The sequence below is a fragment of the Schistocerca nitens genome, chromosome 8 (genome assembly GCF_023898315.1).
Source record: "Schistocerca nitens isolate TAMUIC-IGC-003100 chromosome 8, iqSchNite1.1, whole genome shotgun sequence".
Taxonomy (NCBI): Eukaryota; Metazoa; Arthropoda; class Insecta; order Orthoptera; family Acrididae; genus Schistocerca; species Schistocerca nitens.
The window spans coordinates 447005331-447028606 of NC_064621.1; the positions used below are offsets into that span (position 1 = coordinate 447005331).

General features: G+C 41.1%; 2 protein-coding genes across 6 annotated transcripts in view; one reads left to right on the plus strand and one right to left on the minus strand.

Annotated features, from left to right (window-relative positions):
- Positions 1–6573, minus strand: part of LOC126198955 (3'-5' RNA helicase YTHDC2-like) — a 338664-nt gene extending 332091 nt beyond the window's left edge. For all 3 annotated transcript variants that reach the window (XM_049935603.1, XM_049935602.1, XM_049935604.1), the window contains exon 1: positions 6353–6573. In XM_049935603.1, the coding sequence (XP_049791560.1) occupies positions 6353–6461 (109 nt within the window). In that variant the 5' untranslated portion in view covers positions 6462–6573. The remainder of the gene's footprint in view (positions 1–6352) is intronic.
- Positions 6574–6885: 312 nt separating this feature from the next.
- LOC126199046 (tRNA-uridine aminocarboxypropyltransferase 2) overlaps positions 6886–23276 on the plus strand; it is a 41004-nt gene continuing 24613 nt past the window's right edge. The window contains exons 1-3 of one of the 3 annotated variants that reach the window (XM_049935752.1): positions 6886–7098; positions 7185–7370; positions 16152–16347. In XM_049935752.1, the coding sequence (XP_049791709.1) occupies positions 7013–7098; positions 7185–7370; positions 16152–16347 (468 nt within the window). In that variant the 5' untranslated portion in view covers positions 6886–7012. Of the gene's footprint in view, positions 7099–7184; positions 7371–7786; positions 8234–16151; positions 16348–23276 lie in introns of those variants that run through there. The other 2 variants (XM_049935753.1, XM_049935754.1) reach the window with 2 other exon arrangements.

Below are 23276 nucleotides of genomic sequence, written 5' to 3' on the forward strand. Positions count from 1 at the left end.
TTTCTGAAAGTATTTGTATGGAGTGTAGCCATGTATGGAAGTGAAACACGGACGATAACTAGTTTGGACAAGAAGAGAATAGAAGCTTTCGAAATGTGGGGCTACAGAAGAATGCTGAAGATAAGGTGGGTAGATCACGTAACTAATGAGGAGGTATTGAATAGGATTGGGGAGAAGAGAAGTTTGTGGCACAACTTGACTAGAAGAAGGGATCGGTTGGTAGGACATGTTTTGAGGCATCAAGGGATCACCAATTTAGTATTGGAGGGCAGCGTGGAGGGTAAAAATCGTAGAGGGAGACCAAGAGATGAATACACTAAGCAGATTCAGAAGGATGTAGGTTGCAGTAGATACTGGGAGATGAAGAAGCTTGCACAGGATAGAGTAGCATGGAGAGCTGCATCAATCCAGTCTGAGGACTGAAGACCACAACAACAACAACTAAAAACAAACTGCATCCCATTTGATGAAGTGCAAATGCAATGTGATATCTGTTACATTCTTGTATTATTCCAAAGGTCTTCAAGTAACACATTAAATCAAGAGGAAAATAAATAAATAAATAAATCCTGAATAACTGAAATGTCCAGTCTATTATGTGTGAATTCATCTCCTGTAGTCTCATCCAGTCTAAGATACCATATACATTCCACAGTTAGTTTGAATCTAACAGAAAACTCAACAGTCCAATCCAAATTCATAGATAGTAAAAAAATTAGTTATAGCAGCAACTGATTAAGATCATGTGCTGAAATGCACAGATAACCTATGTGAAGAAATCTACACCTACCACAGATTAAGTGAAGTCTTTTATACCTCTTCACCAACTCACAACCAAACTGTCAGCTTACAACATAACCTACACCTCGAGTTATGCTACAGATCAGTCTGTCACCATAACCTATATTCCAAAAATTAGGGTCAACCGAAAGGTGTGATACCAGTCATCAGCTAGGACTCCTGACATACCTGTGTAGTGTAGTGCAACGTTATGGTTGCGCAGCATATTCGAAATGGATCCTATTTGAAGAGTGCATTTTGTATTCCGTTAAATGTCAATGTTTCAAAGTTGTTTTTGGTTAGTGAGTAATTGGACTGGGGCAGTGCTATTTGCTGTGTTGTGTATTACTTGCCGGCTTTGTATTGGAGCTGTTTCTTTGTAGCTTTGTTAGTGAGTTATTGGTTACAGATTTGTTTTCAGCTTTGGAATTGTTAGTTCTGCATGCTGTTAATGGGCAGAGATTTAATTTTTATTTTGCGTTTATTATTAGGTGGATATGAAGAGGAAATTCAGCAGTAGCTTGTTGCATGTCACAATGGGTGGTGATACAGTGACATTGCTTTTAACAGTATTTTTATGCATTTGGAGTTAACAATCCGTAATTATTATCAGTGAGTACTCTGGAGTTTCTTCTAACTACACTCCTGGAAATGGAAAAAAGAACACATTGACACCGGTGTGTCAGACCCACCATACTTGCTCCGGACACTGCGAGAGGGCTGTATAAGCAATGATCACACGCACGGCACAGCGGACACACCAGGAACCGCGGTGTTGGCCGTCGAATGGCGCTAGCTGCGCAGCATTTGTGCACCGCCGCCGTCAGTGTCAGCCAGTTTGCCGTGGCATACGGAGCTCCATCGCAGTCTTTAACACTGGTAGCATGCCGCGACAGCGTGGACGTGAACCGTATGTGCAGTTGACGGACTTTGAGCGAGGGCGTATAGTGGGCATGCGGGAGGCCGGGTGGACGTACCGCCGAATTGCTCAACACGTGGGGCGTGAGGTCTCCACAGTACATCGATGTTGTTGCCAGTGGTCGGCGGAAGGTGCACGTGCCCGTCGACCTGGGACCGGACCACAGCAACGCACGGATGCACGCCAAGACCGTAGGATCCTACGCAGTGCCGTAGGGGACCGCACCGCCACTTCCCAGCAAATTAGGGACACTGTTGCTCCTGGGGTATCGGCGAGGACCATTCGCAACCGTCTCCATGAAGCTGGGCTACGGTCGCGCACACCGTTAGGCCGTCTTCCGCTCACGCCCCAACATCGTGCAGCCCGCCTCCAGTGGTGTCGCGACAGGCGTGAATGGAGGGACGAATGGAGACGTGTCGTCTTCAGCGATGAGAGTCGCTTCTGCCTTGGTGCCAATGAAGGTCGTATGCGTGTTTGGCGCCGTGCAGGTGAGCGCCACAATCAGGACTGCATTCGACCGAGGCACACAGGGCCAACACCCGGCATCATGGTGTGGGGAGCGATCTCCTACACTGGCCGTACACCACTGGTGATCATCGAGGGGACACTGAATAGTGCACGGTACATCCAAACCGTCATCGAACCCATCGTTCTACCATTCCTAGACCGGCAAGGGAACTTGCTGTTCCAACAGGACAATGCACGTCCGCATGTATCCCGTGCCACCCAACGTGCTCTAGAAGGTGTAAGTCAACTACCCTGGCCAGCAAGATCTCCGGATCTGTCCCCCATTGAGCATGTTTGGGACTGGATGAAGCGTCGTCTCACACGGTCTGCACGTCCAGCACGAACGCTGGTCCAACTGAGGCGCCAGGTGGAAATGGCATGGCAAGCCGTTCCACAGGACTACATCCAGCATCTCTACGATCGTCTCCGTGGGAGAATAGCAGCCTGCATTGCTGCGAAAGGTGGATATACACTGTACTAGTGCCGACATTGTGCATGCTCTGTTGCCTGTGTCTATGTGCCTGTGGTTCTGTCAGTGTGATCATGTGATGTATCTGACCCCACGAATGTGTCAATAAAGTTTCCCCTTCCTGGGACAATGAATTCACGGTGTTCTTATTTCAATTTCCAGGAGTGTATTTTGACCAAGTTGGGTTTCCAATAATAGTTAGCTCTGCAAATTTTGATATAGTAAACTTTGGTCTAGATATCTTAAGTGATGTTTCTGATAATATGTGGGGCGTTCAATAAGTAAAGCAAAACTTTTTTTTTTTTTAACAGTACACCAAGCTATTCCCCACTCTTTTGGCTAAAAAACCATATTTTACAACATAATGTCCATTTAATGTGACGCCATCATGCCATCTTACTACGAGGGCCTGTATGCCTGCAAGGTACCACTTTACTGGTAAAGGTCAGAGCCAATGTCTTGCTACATCAATAATATCTGCACCATCCATGTATTGCTTCCTCCGAAGTGCATCCTTCATTGGGCCAAATAGATTAATGTCAGAAGGTATGAGAAGTGGGTTGTAGGATGGATGAGGAAGCACAGTCCAACGAAGTTTTGTGAACTCCTCTTGGGTGCATGAGGCCTTGTGTGTCAAGGAGAAGAAGATTGTTTGCATTTTTGTGGCGACGAACATGCTGAAGTTGTTTCTTCAATTTTCTGAAGGTAGCACAATACACTTCAGAGTTGACTGTGAAGGACATCAAGCAGAATAACCACCTCGGAATCCCAGAAGACCGTCATCATGACTACCAGCTGAGGATGCAGCTTTGAATTTTTGCTTAGGAGGAGAGGTTGTGTTGTGCCACTCCATGGATTGCCGTTTTGTTTCTGGTTCGAAATGATGAATCCATGTTTAATTGCCTGTGCCAAAGTATGACAAAAAATTGTCACGATCAGTCTCATATTGTGCAAGCAATTCTGCACAACTGGTCATTTCTCTTTTATGGTTTTATGTTAGGCAGCAAGGAACCCAGTGGGCACACACCTTTGAGTACCTGGCAGGTGAGTCTCCCAGCATGACCAACAAAGAAGTCCAGTTGTGTGGTGATGTGCTCGATTGTGAGCCACCAGTCACCTTGAATGAGAGTGTCTGCATGCTCCAACACTGCAGCTGTATGCAGCTGGCCAACACCCCGCTCAACGAGTCACTGCACTTTTTTTCATATCTGCAATGCTCTGGTTTTCTGCCAAAAGAAACTCAATGACAGCTCTCCCCTTGGAACACGCCTCCATTACAGATTCCATTTTGAAGGCAACATATAGTGCTGCCACCAACTGGAACTCCATGGAACTATAGGGACTGAAGTGGGAATATTCCATAATGTCCTGCAACAAATTCCGCAATTTTTCAACCAAATTTGCACAAAGAAAAAAAAGTGTTGCATTACTTCTTGAATGCCCCTTTTAGTGTATTGTGGGATTTGTTCTAGCAACATAGGTGAAATACAGTTTTCAATACCAGTTACTGGAACTAGTTGTGGTTACTTGGTATCCCGAACTCTGTTCTAGTTAGATACATCCAGTGCAGTTTCTATACCATTATCAGTTTTTACAGCAAGTTGCAGTTCTGTGGAATCGCGAACATTGTTTGAGCCATATAGGCGAACTGAAGTTTTGATCAGAGCTTCTGGAGAGAGTGGTGGTTTCGTGGTATCATGCACTCTGTCTGAGCTATATAGGTCAAGTGAAGTATTTGATACAATTTTCGGAGGAGGTGTGGTTCCGTGGACTTCATTTTCACTATATGGGTCAAGTTAATTTTTTGACACTAGCTTTTGGAGTGGGCTTCGTTTGAGCTACATCAGTCAAGTGAAACTTCTGATAGGCCTAATACTTTTTTGCAGATTTATTTGTCTGTTGGTACCATATAGTTCGGTTACTCCATTTACATTAATTGCATTACCAACAGTAATTTTGTGGACTATTTTTTCTTTTTTATAATTTTGTGTAATGATGGCTTACTGGATCGTTGCGGAAATTATTGTTTGGATATGTCTTTCAAATTAGTAATGACATTTATTTTGTTTGTTCCTAAAAAAAAAAAGTCCCATTAGGTTCACAATTTCCTTTGTATTACTTCTATTACAGTTTGTACAATGGGACTGTTTTCTTATGCTTGTGTCTCGAATGACAATGCTACTGTCACTATACCGCATAAGGCGAAATGGTGTCTGCCACCTTGATGACATCACTGTCAAAACTGACAGCTGGTATTGTAAAAGAAATACTGTCAGTGTTATGTTCCTTTTCTGTTTGTACAAGACTGATATCACACAACACATCAAGTACCAGGACAAAGCTGACATTTGTTATCAGTAGGTTCAGCTGAACCAAACCTGATTATCTCTCAATTCTATTACTACTGTCTATACACAGCCAACAATGACATAATATTTTGTTTGTACGTTTATTATAAAATTGAACATGACTTTTTTTTATTTATCCATGCATCAGGATATGGGATGCATGTCAGTACATATTCTGCAAAAGTAATTACAGTTTCTAATTGATTCAACTGTTTTGACGTATAAATGTTCTATAAACCATAGAATAGGCTACGAGTTGACACATGAACATAAGCATTAATCTAACTACTATCAAATTTAAGATTATAGTGTTGTAAACCAAATTAATGTTCCATCTCACATAAACTGGTCTCCATAATTTCTGTACCAGGCACCAAATAAAAACAAAATAAGAATTAATTTTAAATTATGGTAATTTTTATTGTAGACAAAATTTGTTAAAGTTGACATTAATTTTTCCCCATATACTAAACCATCCAATAAAAAATTGTTGAAGTAGTTTTCTGGAGACATCCTCCCTGAGCGATTCATTAATTTTGACTGAGCTGCACAATTCCTTCTACTGCATGCTGCTTGTACACTTCACACTGTTGTAACATTTACTGTCTCTGGCTTGTTAGGTGAATTTCAAACGGGGTTCTTACGCACAAATGGAATCTTCTATCAGCTGTATATTCATGGTACAAGTAACAGTCCCAGTTCTTTGAAAATTGATTGGAAATCTGCGGTTTACCAATCGTATCACGACCTCCACTATTCACTACTTCGTGATAAAATATTTTTTGTGGTAACATGGAGAAGCAAAGTCATATGCAGACAGTGTTAACCACTGCAAAGTAGATAGTTCTTGTAGCCAAGTCACTACTGCTTTATCTATCTTGTCCAAGACGTAATCGTAATGATTATTACTTAAGGAGAACTTTTATTCTTTTACTATCGTGAGACTTAGTTCACATGCAAATGATGGTAAAACACAAACACGTGCCATTAAATCTGCTAACGGTTCGAGTAATTGCATTTGAGAAATAGAAATTACTGGCAGGTAGAGGAAAGAACACAACGGTTTACGTCTTATTACGTGTTTCTATTTCAACCGTATCCAATTAACGCTATTCCTTATAATAGCCAGTGTCTTTGGTGGAAAAAAACGTTATCTCCGCAACATTATAAACCGGCAGGGCAATAATTAACGTTCTTTCGAGGGTGGTATGCTGCTGGGCGTGTAACAATGTAGAACAATGAAACTTAAATAAAGCACTAGCTCTCATCATCCCATGTCCATGTCTTCAACACGGAAGACATTTGTGAAACAGTTGAGGATAATGTTACCTTTGCAATCTTCGGCTTTCAAGAATTTCTTCAATCTCAAATTAACAGCTATTCGTACTTCTTCACCAACTAGGTCGGCAATATTCGACCCCATCTTCTTTTTTGACATGGTTGGCGTTGAAAGGGAACTCTAATAAAAACAAAGCTACAAACTGATCGTATTTATTCTTGATGACAAACTTCTAAAATTTAGTTAACAAACAACATAAACAAAATTCCCAAAGCACTACATGCCGGATAAGTCAGTCTGCAAAATTTTCAAAGATATTCCACATCTTTGTTACAGTCAGTGAGCTCAATGTCAGAGATATCACCTTGGCAACTGCGATGAATCGCTACACTGATAACAATTGGGATTCAGCTGACATTGATCGACTTGTTTGTGGTCACAGATTTAAGAGTAGCATAGCCTCAGGAGACATAGTACGAACCACAGTCTTAGACTGCAGTACGAACTATGACTTTAAACGAAGATGTTCTCTCTGACAGGTCCTCTCTTTGGCTTGCTTTGTGAAATGATTGAAGCATCTTTCCATTTCATTGCTTTGGTTTGTACATTGTGTAATGTGTATGTGTACTGAGTAGGGAACTTCTGTTGATCTGGTATTATTTGGTTTATGTCTGTTTGTACGATTCTCGAACCTATACTAATCTGAAGAAATGAGCGACATAGATGACGTCTGGGATGATTTATCAGGTTTACCAGCCGATCCACCTAGAAAGAGAGAAATATGTCCAAGCTGTAGGTATGTTTTTTTATACTACAATGTATAACTTGTTACGTGTGATCGGTACGGTGCATTTTGATTTATAAAAACGGTAATCATTTTAGGAGACCTGCTGTTGTTTGCTGGTGCCCATATCTACCGAAGACCCCACTGGATATACAGTGTCGTTTGATTTTACTCCAACATCCAGCAGAGGAGAAACGTTGCCTCCGAACAGCCCCAATGCTTTCATTGGGACTTTCACCTGGGAAATGCTTGATATTCAAAGGGAAAAAATTTCCCCTGAACAAGTATGCCAACCAGTATATCTCATATCATTAAACTTGTGACTAACAAGGGAACCTCCCTATCGCACCCCCCTCAGATTTAGTTATAAGTTGGCAGAGTGGAATTGGCCTTGAAAAACTGAACACAGATCAATCGAGAATACAGGAAGAAGTTGTGTGGAACTATGAAAAAATAAGCAAAATATACAAACTGAGTAGTCCATGTGCAAGATATGAAACTTCAAGGGTCATGCGCTGTCAGGAGTGCCGTGGTCCTGTGGTTGGCGTGAGCAGCTGCGGAACGAGAGGTACTTGGTTCAAGTCTTCCCTCGAGTGAAAATTTTAATTTTTTGTTTTCAGAAAATTATCATCAGTCCGTCTGTCCGTCCGATGCGATCATTTTTTTGGGAGTGATAATCACATCCACGAGAAAACCTAAATCGCGCAAGGTAGAAGAAGCTTTTTACCCATTCGCCAAGTGTACTAGTTAGGTGGGTCGACAACATATTAGTGTCATGTGACGCACATGCCGTCACCAGTATCGTATAGAATATATCAGACGTGTTTTCCTGTGGAGGAATCGGTTGACCTATGACCTTGCGATCAAATGTTTTCGGTTCCCATTGGAGATGCACGTCCTTTCGTCTACTAATCGCACGGTTTTTGCGGTTCGGTCGCAAAACACAGACACTAAACTTATTACAGTGAACAGAGACGTCAATGAACGAACGGACAGATCATATCTTTGCGAAAATAAAGAATGTAAATATTTCACCCGAGGGAGGACTTGAACCAAGGACCTCTCGTTCCGCAGCCGCTTACGCTAACCACGGGACCACGGCGCTCCTGAACTCTCATACTCCTTGTTGTTGCAGGAGGGCTACTCAGTTTGTATATTTTGCTTATTTTTTCATAGTTCCACACAGCTTCTTCCTGTTTTCTCGACTGATCTGTGTTCAGTTTTTCAAGGCCTATCCACTGTTCCAACTTATAACTAAATCTGAGGGGGTGCGATGGGGAGGTTCCCTTGTAAGAACTCTGTCGTTCTTGGAAGAAGTAGCGTGCTGTGTATGTCTGTAGCCTTTCTGCTAACTGTTTTGTAGGCTTTCCTCTCGTCTCAGTAACTGGTAGGCACATAAACGGCGGACGCTACAGGAGTCAAAACGCAGTAGCATTTTTGGTTGGTGGTGATGCTGGAGTTCTTGTGCATGAGGATCGATTACCATGTATCTACTTTTCTGAGTGGTTGTAACGTAATTGATAATTGTAGTTGCATTATTCAGCATTTTCTGCAAATTTGAAGCATTGGGACTGCCATGATGGTTATAAATTTTGCTGACACCCTGGCCCTCTCTCAGGAACAATTTGCAGGTATTAAGTAATGCATAGTTTATGTCCAACAGGTAAGATTTTACGTGGTTAATGTTTGTTTATAGCGTGATGCTAGTTGATATCAACCCTATAGACTGCTTGCCCTTATTGTAAAGACCCAACAGACAGCTTAATGTTGCTTAGGCTGTTTTCACAATATTGTTACATTCCATCCTTAATTTTCCATTGTTTGATTTTTGCTAAGCTATCTGTAAGACTGCTACCAGTTCTTAATTAAATTAGGTTTTTTTTGTGCCAAGGTTTTTTGAAATAGTAGGTAAGATTTGGCCACAGTAAGAACCTTGTACCTAAACATTTTATGAAATTTGTAACTTGAAGATAATAACTTTGTGATTGACAGATTTCAGTGACAGAGGCAGTGTTATACATATACAATAGGAATATATTGGAGCTTGACTGTATAGTACATTCTTAGTTGGAAACTGATTTACAAATAGGCCTATTAAAGGTTTATTCTTTTAAATCCATGTATATGTTTTGGTTCTTTCTCTTTCAGTTATGAACTTCATATTTACAAACTATGTATTTTAGGCTTTAACATTTATGTTCATGCAAGTTCTAATTTCCACAAGGATGTTCTTTGAAAACAGTGTAGCCTATAAATATCCTGATTGATATGGATTGTTATTTGGTGGCATGTACATTGTGCACTTTTCTTATTAGTTTTAGTTGTAGAACAATTGCTTAATGAAATTGAACATTAGTTATAGTCTACATTTTGATAAATACACTGAAGGGCCAAAACAGTATGACCACCTGCTTAACTGCTTATCTGTCTGTCTTTGGAACGAAATAAAGCACTGATTGCATGTATTCGGGATCTGGCAGTTTGTTGGTAGGTTTGTGGAGGTATGTGTCATTAGATGTCTATGCACAGGTCATGTATTTCGCATAAATAATGGGCCACTGATTTGCGTATATGGGTGATGGCACCCAATAGCGACCTAGATGGATTCCATAGGATTTACGTCGGCAAATTTGGTTGTTGAGACATCAATGTGAGTTCACTTTAATGCTCCTCAAACTATTGTAGTATGGTTTTTGTTCAGTGACATGGACAGTTATATTGCTGAAAGATGGCATCGCTGTTTGGGGGGACATCGAGCATGAAGGGATGCCGGTGGTTCGCAGCTGTCAGCATGTCTTAGATTACTGCCGCAGGTCACATACAAGCACAGCAGAATGTCTCTTTTAGCATAATACTGCTCCTACCAGCCTGTCTCTGTGGTGGGCTGCACATTTTGAACCACCGTTCACCTCAGTGATGGCCTTTGTGGAGATGACCAGTGACTTAGTCTAGCAGAAATGTGATTCACTTGAAGAGTTGACACATTTCCGTTGATCGACGGTCAAATCCTAATGGTGTTGCGCCCACTGCAATTGCAATTAACAAAGGTATTGGTTCAACATGTGAACAGGTAGGGATGGTCTTCTGTGGAATTCTATGTTCAACAATGTACAATGAATAGTGTGCTCAGAAACACTTCTGGGTGCGTCAGCATTGTGCTCTTTGGGCAGAGATACCACAGATTACCATCTGTTCTACTTCATATAGCAGACAAGTCTCTGAACCCCACGTCCTGTCAAGAGTCATGTATGTTCAATCACTTAGCACCTAGTGCCAGTTTCGCTGTCCTACCTCTTTCCACGGATATTCATGACAATTGCATGTGAACATTCGACTAGCTTTGCCGTTTTCAGGATACTCATTCACAGGCTCTGTATAATAACAACAATCTGCCCTTCTTCAAAGTTGCTTACCTCAGTGGTTTTCCCTATTTGAGCACAAATCTTTGCTAGGGTGATCCCCCATCCGTTTCTGCTCTGCTTATATACTTTTGTTACCATATCACGTGCCTACAACACCACCAGGCAATATCCAACATCACGGTAGGCAGTGGTCATAATGTTTGTCTTATCAGCATACATTAGATATTTTTCTATTCGAACTACAGTGACTGTCCTCTCATTAACTGCCATTTTTGTGGCTGTACCTATCTTACAACCAACACAATTGAATAGTGTTTCTGTGTGATCAGCCTGACAGGGTTCCGTAAAGAGTGCAGTTGGACGAAACTACATGGCCAATTCCTTTTGCTGCCTTCCTTGCTGCCCAAACTTCCCTTATTCCCTCACTGTGTTTCTGTTTCTGGTCCTCTGTCCATGCTTCGTGTCGGCTTCGTGTCTTCGGCTTCATCTTGGTTGCCTTTTTGGTTGCACATATTTCTTTCATCTTCGGCTGTGAGCTTGTTTGCGTTCTTTGGTCCATTTTACGCCTGTTCGTTTGTCACACCGTATCTCATGTAGTTTACTTTTCTTAATGATGATTGTGAATTTTATTCTGTCATTTGTGTCTGGTGTGATGTTGAGTTGGTTCAGGTAGTTTTTTTACCTCTACCATGCATTTGTTGTTTCTAGTGGTTACCCAGTCAAAGACCCGTTTGATCAGTCTGTGTGATGGCATTCTGTATAGGTGCCCATAGAATTGTAATCTGTGTTTTCTAATCTTTTCTGTGACTGTCTCCGTATGTTTGTGTAGTTCATCTGTAGGTTTCTTGATTCATATTCCATTGTTGTTAGTTGTGCCAAATATTTTCCTAAGTATTTTCTGTTCTACTTTTTTTAGTTGTCTGATATGTGTATGCCGTAGGATCATTGTGGTCTCTGCTGCATACAGTGCTTTGGGGAGCACCACCGTGTCATGGTGGCGTAATTTGGCTTTTTGTGAGAAAGACCTATTGTTGTAATGATTCCGCATTATTTTGTATGCCTTGTCCAGTTTAGTTTTTATTTCTTCGTTTGAGTCTCTGTTATGTCCGTTCATTTGTAGTGTTTCACCAAGGTATTTGAAGTTTGCCGTTTTGTAAATCGTGCCGTATTTTGTGTTCAGAGATGAGAGTTTCTTTTTGATCATAAACTGTGTCTTTTTCATAAGAGATCTGTAGTCCAGTTTTGGAAGCAATGTTGTGTAGTTTTTCAACACCTTCTTTTGTTTTGTTTATACCTTTCGTGACGATCGCAAAATCGTCTGCAAAAGCCAGGCATTTAATCCGTAGGTTTCCTAAGGTTATCCTCTGTTGTGACATTTCCTATTCTTTTATTACCTTATCTAACACTAGATTGAAAAGGAGAGGTGAGAAGCCATTGCCCTGTTGGACACCTGCTTGAATTTCAAAGGGCTCTGATAGTTCCCCACAGAACTTTACTAGGGAGGTCGTGTTGGTCAAGGTTTGCTCTACGATAGTCCTTGTTTTGTTGTATACTTTTTATTCAGCTAGAATTTTGAAGAGTTTTCTGGTTTTAAAAATTCCTATGCCACTCCTGCTTCAGTCCAAAGTACCCATCTTCTGTCAGCCCGCACGACATTCTCTATATTTGACCCAACATACACACAGTGCTATCAAGTAATGTTTCTGGGGGTGGGGGGTATTGTGTGCCATGTCCATGGAATTAAGAAAGCCATATAATCCTCCTGGGTTGTGCCAGCTCAGGGAACTTGTCTGGTTTTGACTTAAGTATAACTTTTTTAGTCCTAGGGCTCCTAACAGCAGAGTGGTTAGTGCCACCAGCTCTGAGTGTGTCCCAATGACCGCTGTTAGTGGGACACTGTATCATGGTGAATACGATATTGGTTTAACTGCATGGGTGGCAAAAATTCAGGACTTCAAGATGTGCTATGCAATTAGAAGAATGTTATTAGTGGACAGTTGTGGCATCTGTTAAACCTTAGTTGAGGGTTGTTAGGTATGCAGGGCTTTGCCATGTATTGTCATACCATTTTTTGGGCCAGAAATAACCTGGTAACTTAGAATTACACAACCCTCAATAGTGTATGTGGGCCATTTGGGATCAGCAACACCCCACTAATCTCAAGGGGTCAGTGGTTTGGAGTCTTGTTCAGAAATAATCATCAGTATTTGAAAATGATCACAGAATATAAGCTGTTTTCATGGTTAATGTATGTTATAATTATGCAGTAAGTAGAATGCATCTCTGAAAAGCTGTCCCCATTTTACTTGAGCACATTACATTTAGGTCTATTTTAAAACTAGTTAAAGGTATAGTAGTGGTACTCTACTAATAGTGACTGCATCTTAGGGGATTAACTGAAGCTTTCAATACCGCTACACCAATGTACAACCACACTCGCCTTTCAAGCAAACCTCTACGTCTGGCTAGCATGGAACAGATTAGTCTGTTACCACAGCCTTCTTTCAGAAAAAGTCGGTTTTCTGTCATTTTCCTTTTTTGCACATATGAAGTCACAGGCCCCAACATCATTACTTCAAGGGATGAAGCTGATAACTGTTATTGATATGTTTAGTTGTCCCCATGTTAGGCATCACAGCTACTATGCATTGTTACTCTTGGGGAGTATTCCCATATAATGTCAGTCACATCTCCCATAAGCTACAGTTTGTCTGTGTGTACAGTAAGTTACTGCATACCTCATGGGGTCCACATTACACAGTTTCATTCCACTACCCTGTCTCGGTGTAGGAAAGAACTTTGAGCATCAAGTGGCTACTCTCACAGATGATATTTTCTATTGAGTTTAGGACATAATTTGGTAATGAGGTAGGGGAGCTGTTCTGTGCTCATCAAACAACGAAGTAAGTGCTAGAGTCACAAAGAAAGGTGTAACAGTGGCACCCTTCATGATAGTGGTTTCCTCTCACTAACAACACAGACATTAATATAATAGAGGGAAACATTCCACGTGGCAAAAATATATCTAAAAACAAAGATGATGTGACTTACCAAACGAAAGCGCTGGCAGGTCGATAGACACACAAACAAACACAATCATACACACAAAATTCAAGCTTTCGCAACAAACTGTTGCCTCATCAGGAAAGAGGGAAGGAGAGGGAAAGACGAAAGGATGTGGGTTTTAAGGGAGAGGGTAAGGAGTCATTCCAATCCCGGGAGCGGAAAGACTTACCTTAGGATGGGTATGCGCGCGCGCGCACACACACACACACACACACACACACACACAGATATATATGTGGATGGATATGTGTGTGTGTGTGTGTGTGTGCGCGCGCGAGTGTATACCCGTCCTTTTTTCCCCCTGAGGTAAGTCTTTCCGCTCCCGGGATTGGAATGACTCCTTACCCTCTCCCTTAAAACCCACATCCTTTCGTCTTTCCCTCTCCTTCCCTCTTTCCTGATGAGGCAACAGTTTGTTGCGAAAGCTTGAATTTCGTGTGTATGTTTGTGTTTGTTTGTGTGTCTATCGACCTGCCAGCGCTTTCGTTTGGTAAGTCACATCTTCTTTGTTTTTAGATACATAACAGCACAGATACCTATATGAACAAACCTGATAATATGTGGATGACAATGTTAAGATTCCTTACGGCAAGAAGTTATAAATATTTGGAATTTTCGAATGTGTTGTCCGAGCAAGCCAAAAATATAAAAAAGTTAAACATTCTTGGAAATAAAACAACATTTAATAGGATACACATGTTTAGAAAGAGAACAAGTTGTAACAAAAAGTGTTGTATTTGAAATATGGTGGTACATTAAGGTGTACAGGTAACATTCCATGTTCTTCAGTTGCAGTAATCTCTTTCATTTCTGTTTGTATGATATTGCATTTTGTACAAATGGTTTTCTAAATTTTTATCCCTCTGGGAAGTTTTCCACTTTAGGATTCACAAGTAGTCATTATTGATGATATGTATAGTATGAAGCTTTACATTGAGTTTCAATGCATCCTGAGTCAACTTTTACTGTTGTGGTCAGAAAAGTTTACTTCGGTGTAGCAGAGAGGACACTCACACAGTTAATGGTTTGTGCACAAATTACTTCTTGTAATGATCAGTTTCTTATGCCGACTTCACAATAGGCCTAATGTTTATAACATATGTGATGTATCAACAATGTACTCTATGAAATACTGGAATAGATTAGCTATATGTAGTTCACTTGTAGCACTGCTCAACATGGCCTCCCCCTTTTTTGTATGTTCGATACATTCTTCATTAACACAGAAGACATGAGAAATTAATTAAACATACAGAATATGGTTACAAATTTATTATTCTGTTTTAATTAAGGTGACTTTTAGGGACATAATGTAAGTGGGCCAAAACTTAAGTAATAAATAGAAAAAAGCAGATGCAAGTTGCCTTATGAAGTACAAATGGATATTGTAGGAGGAGGAGGTGGAGAAAGAAGAGGAGAAAACAGAAAACTGTAGCAAAGATTTGCAATATACTGAGCACTGAAGCTAATGGAGAAGTATATGACATCATAACAAATATGGGGTGATGAGAATGAGAGGAATTCCTCTGTTAAGAGAAAGATGGGAAACAAAAATTGGAAGGGGAGGTGGTGGGTCAGGATATTCAAAGATAGTTGATTCGTAAGCACTATGCCAGGTTCAGTCCAGAGATGGACAGATTTAGAGGCAGAATTGGATTAAGAGGAAGAGAAATGAACAATGCAATTAAGGACATGGACACATGGGGTGGGGGGATAAAAGCAATGAGGAAATGGTGAGTGCCCATTTATGTGTCCAACCACTTAAGTGGCGATTACTCCTGTATAAAACACTGGGCGAGGGAGGGAGGGGGGGGGGGGTCCGCAGCTTGTTGTCGTGCGGTAGCGTTCTCGCTTCCCGCGCCCGGGTTCGATTCCCGGCGGGGTCAGGGATTTTCTCTGCCTCGTGATGACTTGGGTGTTGTGTGATGTCCTTAGGTTAGTTAGGTTTGACTAGTTCTAAGTTCTAGGGGACTGATGACCATTGATGTTAAGTCCCATAGTGCTCAGAGCCATTTGAACCATTTTTTGAGGGAGGGGGGGGTTACATGATAAACATCATGTGTGGTTTTGCAAGTTGCTTTGCTTATGTTATCGTGGATTTACTAGTAGTGGACCAGGAGTAGTTGGCATGTGGGCAAATTGTAAGCACAAATAATTGTCTGGGTAAGGATGATGGTTTGAGAATGTCATATTGTTTGACTTATTGTTAGGTGTTACAGAGGTTAAGTGACAAAGGACAATGGGTGGCCTGAGTAGGATATCAGGGGGAGAGGCCTGGCTTGAGTGAGTTGTCCTCAAAGGGTTGCTCCCGCATCTTTTTAAGTGATACTTGTATTGTTCAAACTGTGGGGGGACGATATTACCAAGGGAATTTGTTTGTGAATGAGGTCTGTGAGGTAGTTGTGGGAGAGGGAAATCTGGGAAAGGTTGTTGTTGATGTGTAGGTATTAACAGAATTTTATTGAAGCAATGATAGAGAAATGAATATGATGACAAAAATTGGTTGCTGAGCTGATAACTTTTTTGTTGATCGGCATAATGGGGACATAATCTTCTCACTGAACTTTTAGGCTATTATGCTTAGAAAATGTCCTGTTGTTTGTTTATTTCTGAATGCATTGGTTTGTACTGTTTCAGGCACATTGGTCTGGAAGAGATATTGAAGTCACCAGATGCACTGCTTTTGTATCCCTCCAAGGATGCTGTTGAAATCTTCCGGTTGCCTTCTGTCTCTGAGAGAAAGTCTCCATATGATCTAATCGTGATTGATGGAACATGGCCTCAAGCGAAAGCTATTTTCCATGCCACACCTCTGTTGCACAACATCAGACAGGTAAATATTTGTAATAAAATGGTTAGTGTTATTTAATAACATAGAAATTACATGTGAAAAATAATTTGGAAAGGGACACAATATAAGACTGAGAATGAGGACGCATAGTTTCCAGATATCAAGAAAGTATTGACTAGAATAGAGATCATAGAAACAGGAGGAGGATTGTATTGAATCTTGTGCCATTAGAGTGATTGTTCCTCTTTCTTGGAAGAAGGAGGGGGGGGGGGGGACACAGGAGAAAATGGAAATCTATAAAAGTAATATAGAGACTGAGTAACCTAGTACAATTGTACTCTGTCTGATTTACTGCCAGGAAAAATGGATTATTTTTTAAGTCTTGCTATCTGTTTTTAAGATACTTCAAAGGAGTATGCATTTGCTTTTACTGTTTGTCATAAGGATTTGGCTCCTGCTTCAGAACTATTTCCAATTATAGATTGTTCATTCATTGGGTAGCAATATAATTACAAATTTTCTAGCATGAATTTTTGTTTATGAACACATACTTGCTTTGTTATTTCCATTCTTTCCGTTTGTGTAAAAGTCAAGTTCCAAGTAACACTAAGACTTCTTGCCATGAAAGCCATATTATCTCAAAGAAGATTCACATGTTCTTTCTATATATTGGGTCTCATGGTTTCCCACTAGCATCACTTTTATCATTTTAAATTAATTTAGTGGATCAGTATGCCAGAGAATTGTCATTGGTTTATTGGATATCTGGTCTATTGTGGTATCATATGGCTTACAGCTGATTCAATTAATCCAGGTCACAACAAATTTCATATGCTTAATTCACTGTCTGCCAAAGACCTTGATGCCATGTTAACACTGGTTCATGTCAGACCATCAAAGTTAACTGCTGTTGGCTTGGCTAACACTTGGATGGGCTATCGTCCAAGCCTGCTGAGCGCTATTGGCAAGCAGCCAATTGAGGAGCTACTTGATTGAGAAGTGGCGGCTGGGCTCATGAAAACTGATAATGGCCAGGAGAGTGGTGTGCTGACCACATGCCCCTCCTCCACATCCTATGACACCTGTTGGCTGAGGATGACACAGCAGTCAGTTATGCTGTTTGACCTGCTGAAATCTTTTCAGATGGAGAGAGTCTCTTTACTTTTTGTACATAAATTTATTTCATTATCACAATTTTAAGTCTGACTCTACACAGATTTGAGAAACAATAACGATTAAGTGAAGTTTCTTAGGCAAACATGTTTTGAACATTCACTTTTTAATCACATAAAAAAATCCTTATATCTTGCAAAACTAATACAAACTGTAGGATTTCAGAAGTAATTCTTAAAGCATCTCTGTCCTACCTACCTACCTACCTACATACATACATCTCGCAGGTGATGTAATACGTTCTTCTGTACTTGTATTGTATTGTCCAGAATATTGACACCTGTGAGCTGTTCACCTATGTTATTTACTTTTAATGGGGTAATGAATACGGTTTCAGTCCCAAGCTCATTGTACTACTTTTACTATACTGTTGCCTTTCATTATTTCTGCAGTACTTTTCAGTGCCATTTCACTCTTATCTCAAGGCAGTAATCTTCCAGTCTGCAAAGAAATTATACAGCCTTTATTTGTTATTCTTCATCCCATGTAGAGATGAAAGCAAACATACCAGAATGTAATGAATAATATGGTGACCTATTTCCCTGATGTGGCGTAAATGGCTGGAAGGTGATGTTGGTGGCTTCATGAGATAATCTTTTCAACACAATTTCAAGACAACAATTTGAGCCCGATTCTTTGCCAGAAAAACTAATTTGCGAATATATGTCAAAGACACAGTATTTTGCACACATTAGAGGGAAAAAGATAAAATATTGGTCCAAATATCAATTGCTTCATATGAAATGGCATTTTTTGTTAATGTATTATGTATTTGTTAATTTTCACTATTTTTTTACTTTAGCATGTTTATTTATGATTTGATGATTGTTATAACTTTCTTTGCATGCTGTGTGGTTCTTTACTGGATACAGGACTGAGGAACATATGCTGTTCATGAGCATAGAATCCAGAGATTAATTTATTCTACATCTCATATCAAATACTAAAAATAATACATAACTTTGTTGCTGTAGACGCATCATCAGTTGCTAATAGTAGATTTGTATGTAGAAATGTATACAGATACGAAAGATTCATAAATCTGTCATGCTTCAGTGTAATGTCCATTCAGAAGACTTTGAGCCCTGGCCACTGTGAAAGTGTAAATGTTATTCACACACACACAAAATGGGCTCAGAATATGAATTTTTGAATTTAAGCACACCAGCTGCTGTAGCTCTGGAGAGGGGGTGTTTGCATCTCATTGGTAGTGACGTAATCATTTGTGGCAGAGCCCTCATGCCTCAGTGGTGTCTGTAGTAAACGTGGCAGTATAGCTGATGGTGCATGTATTTGAAAGTGCAACTGACCTGATAGTGGCTGATACCACACCCCTCTCCTACCAACTTGGAAAATACGGGGTGGAGGTCTGTGCCGTGGAAAGTAATGAGGCTGGTTACTTGGCTATGGGCAGAGCAAACCAACCTGCGATCCGATATTGCATATTGCGAGAACCAGGGAAATTGCTCCTGGAAACCAGGTGCAGGGTGCATCCAACAGCATAGGTAGGAGCGTGGAGGGTGCTGCAGTGTGTGCTGGCGACTATGTGAGGGTGATGTCATTGATGTCCATGGGAGAGGCAGTGTACGATTTGGCTGCAATGGCATCACAGGTGGACAGGCGGAGACTTCTATTAGTGAGATGGATGCAGGTATAGGCACCCACTCGATAATGTGTGCAGGAGGCTTCATTACAGCAGATGGATGTGGCTCCATCACGGCGGCCAGACGTCGTGCAATGAAGAAATCTGAAACAGTTTGACCTATGGCAGTATCACTGAATTTACGGAGCTGTAGCTAATTTTGGTGGTGCTGAGGCTTGCAATCGTGCTGTGAATAGTATATTGCTTTCTGCCAGTTGATCTGAGAATAGTGCCAGATTCCCATAAAAATGGCTTGTTGTACACTTGATATTGAACTCTGATACTGAAGTCTTTCATTCTTGTCCTGTCAAGTAAGTCTTCCCTGAACTGTGGTTCTGGGTGTTTTTTCTTAACTCTACCCCTTTTCCCAAAACTCTCTGATCCTTTTCCTTCACTCCTCTTCCTTCCCTTTCAACCCTTCTGCCAAAAGAAGGAGCCATTGGCTAAGAAAGCTTGCCTATATAAAAAAACCTTTTTTATGTGTGTGTTACTCAGCTGCAGTCTGGTGGCTAGATCTATCCACTTGCATGATGTAACAATGAAAACAATCAATTTTTGACAGTATAATGTAATAGGATAGTTAAAAAATCTACTCACAATGTGGTGGCAGGAGACACACATAATAAGATTATACTTAGGCAAGCTTTTGGAGCCAGTGGCTAGTTCTTCAGCCAGAAAGGGTGAAGGGGTAGGAAGAGGGGTGAAGGTAAAGGACTGGAGAGGTCTAGGAAAAGGGGTAGATCTTGAAAAAGTCACCCGAACTGCAGGTCAGGGGAGACTTACTGCATGAGATGAGAAGGATATTGAACTCTTGACATTAAGATGAAACTTCATGGTAAAGTCTGAAGCTGGAGCAAAGTGATTAGGATGACAAATGCAGCAAGGTCCAATGGTGTCTCCCATTCTAATGTTTTGCCGGCAAAATGTCAGGAGTAGGGAAAACATGATATGAACTCAGAAACAGCAGTAAGGCATCTTCATGTGAATGCAAAGCCCAAAGTTTTGACATTGGTGTCCTGAATGCTCGAGTGAAACGTTTGGCCTCACCTTTAGACTGTACTGAGATTGGTGCTGTGCTGACATGCTATACTCCATTTTGTGTGCAAAATTGTGCAAATTCTGTGGAAGGAAAAGATTATCCATTGTCAGAAGCAATTATTTTTGACAAGCTTTCGAGAAAAAATTCAGAATTGAGTGCCTTGATAGTGCTGATGGCATTCATCAAATGCATTGCAATAAGAAAGAGGTACTTGCTGTGGGCATCAATGATAATCCACGAACTTGCTTGCCAAAAAGGGCCAGCAGGGTTGCCATGGAATATCAGAATGTGGACAGGAGAAAAATTCCTGCCGTGCAGTGGCCTGATTGTCCACGCAAATGTGACATTGCGCTGTCACAAGTTCTATTTGCTTATGTCAAGCCACGTACAATTTTGGCACCCCAGCTGCTTAGTGCAAACTGTTCCCCAATGACCTCTATGTGGAAGGCTTAACGCCTGGGGATTAACATTCTTGTGTGTTTGTTAAGCATGTGAAGGAGAATCACATCATTCAGAAGAGAGAAGCTGTTGCAGTGCACAAAGTATCTTCACACTAAGAGATTGGGAATACATTTCTGAGAAGGTGGCCAACCTTTGGGACTGTAACATTTCAGCAATGGTAGTGCTTGGCCATCCTCTGTGGCTTGTTTGCTCTGCTGTGAATCAGTAGGAAAAGAATCCTGTGCTTGCATATCAGAAGACACGATATGTAAACAAGAAGCTTCTGATGCATTGAATGCTGCATCTGTGCCAACAGGTAAACTAGACAATGGGTCATTTCACAAAAAAAGGAACAATATTTAACAGTGTCCCCATTTGATCATCTCCCAATCTAATAAAATTTAGCGTGGAGGTTCTGTATGGTCTGTGATGGTTACATGCCAAATTTCAATTCACTATCTTAAGTGGTTAAATTTTTAAGAGCTTATAAAGAGAGGCTACTCACCTTTGCACCATATACAAAGGTGCAAATGTGCCAAGTTTGCTAGGCTTTTTTGAAAGTTCTAGCAAACATTTGGTTGTGAGCTTTAATATACATGACAACTTTTTATGCTGAATCACACCATGGAAAAAATTAGGGATTAACTTTTTAGCAATAGTAGGGAAAATGGATTATCGATAATTATAAAAAATTAATACAATTTGGAGTTGTAAATCACAATGTGTGTAACTTGTCGTGTCTCTAAATAGTGAAAGATTTTCCTGTGGTTTAGGGAATGTAACTATGCTTACAAGAAGTATTTTTTATTATTTTACAGTGTAGAATATAAATACACACATCAAAAAAAGTTTTAAACAATGGAAAATACAGGATGGAATGTAACAATACAAGATAAGGAAAGTTGCTACTCACCATATAGCGGAGTTGCTGAGTTGCGATAGGCACAGTAAAAAGATTCACACAATCATAGCTTTCGGCCATTAAGGCCTTTGTCGGCAGTACACACACACACACACACACACACACACACACACACACACACACACACACACACACATGCAAGTGCAACTTGCACACACGCCTGCAGTCTCAGGGAGCTGAAACTACACTGCGAGCAGGAGCTGAAACTACACTGCGAGCAGCAGCACGAGTTCACGATGGGAGTGGCAACTGGGTGGGGGTAAGGAGTAGTCTGGGGCGGCAAGGGGGAGGGGTAGCGTGGTGGGAGTGGCGGACAGTGAAGTGTTGCAGTTTAGACGAAGGGTAGGAAGGAAGGTGCGGAGGGGGGAGGACGTAAGTAGCGGAAAGGAGATAATTAAAAATAAAAGAAAAGAATAAAAGAAATCTCCAGTCACTACTCAAATCCTTAGGCCCATCCCAGGACCTCTCCCCAGAGTACATCTCTCTACTTACCCTTCCACTCCCCGCACTCCCACCTCTACACGATTCCTAAAGTCCATAAACCCAACCACCCAGCACGCCCCATTGTGGCCAGTTACTGTGCCCCCACTGAGAGAATCTCTGCTCTTGTAGACCAACACCTTCAACCTATTACCCGGATCCTATCCTCCTATATAAAAGATACCAACCATTTCCTCGACCGACTCTCCACAGTTCCTTTCCCTCTACCACACGGTGCCTTGATCGTCACTATTGATGCCACCTCACTGTGAACTAACATTCCTAATGCCCATGGCCTTACTGCTATTGAACACTACCTTTCCAGACGCCCTATGGATTCCAAACCAACAACCTCTTTCCTAGTCTCCATGACCAACTATATCCTCACCCACAATTACTTCTCCTTTGAAGGCATTACCTACACACAAATCCGCAGAACGGCTATGGGCACCTGCATGGCACCATCCTATGCTAACCTATTCGTGGGCCATCTAGAGGAATCCTTCCTAAAAACCCAGAATCATAAACCCTTCACCTGGTTCAGATTCATTGATGACATCTTTCCTGTTGTTGTTGTTGTGGTCTTCAGTCCTGAGACTGGTTTGATGCAGCTCTCCATGCTACTCTATCCTGTGCAAGCTTCTTCATCTCCCAGTACTTACTGCAACCTACATTATTCTGAATCTGCTTAGTGTATTCATCTCATGGTCTCCCTCTACGATTTTTACCCTCCACCGTGCCCTCCAGTACTGTATTGGTGATCCCTTGATGCCTCAGAACATGTCCTACCACCCGATCCCTTCTTCTGGTCAAGTCGTGCCACAAACTTCTCTTCACCCCAATCCTATTCAATACTTCCTCATTAGTTATGTGATCTACCCATCTAATCTTCAGAATTCTTCTGTAGCACCACATTTCGAAAGCTTCTATTCTCTTCTTGTCCAAACTATTTATCGTCGATGTTTCACTTCCATACATGGCTACACTCCATACAAATACTTTCAGAAATGACTTCTTGACATTTTCCTTGCCATTGCCAGTCTACATTTTATATCCTCTCTACTTTGACCATCATCAGTTATTTTGCTCCCCAAATAGCAAAACTCCTTTACTACTTTCAGTGTCTCATTTCCTAATCTAATTCCCTCAGCATCACCTGACTTAATTCGACTACATTCCATTATCCTCGTTTTGCTTTGGTTGATGTTCATCGTATATCCTCCTTTCAAGACACTGTCCATTCCGTTCAGCTGCTCGTCCAAGTCCTTTGCTGT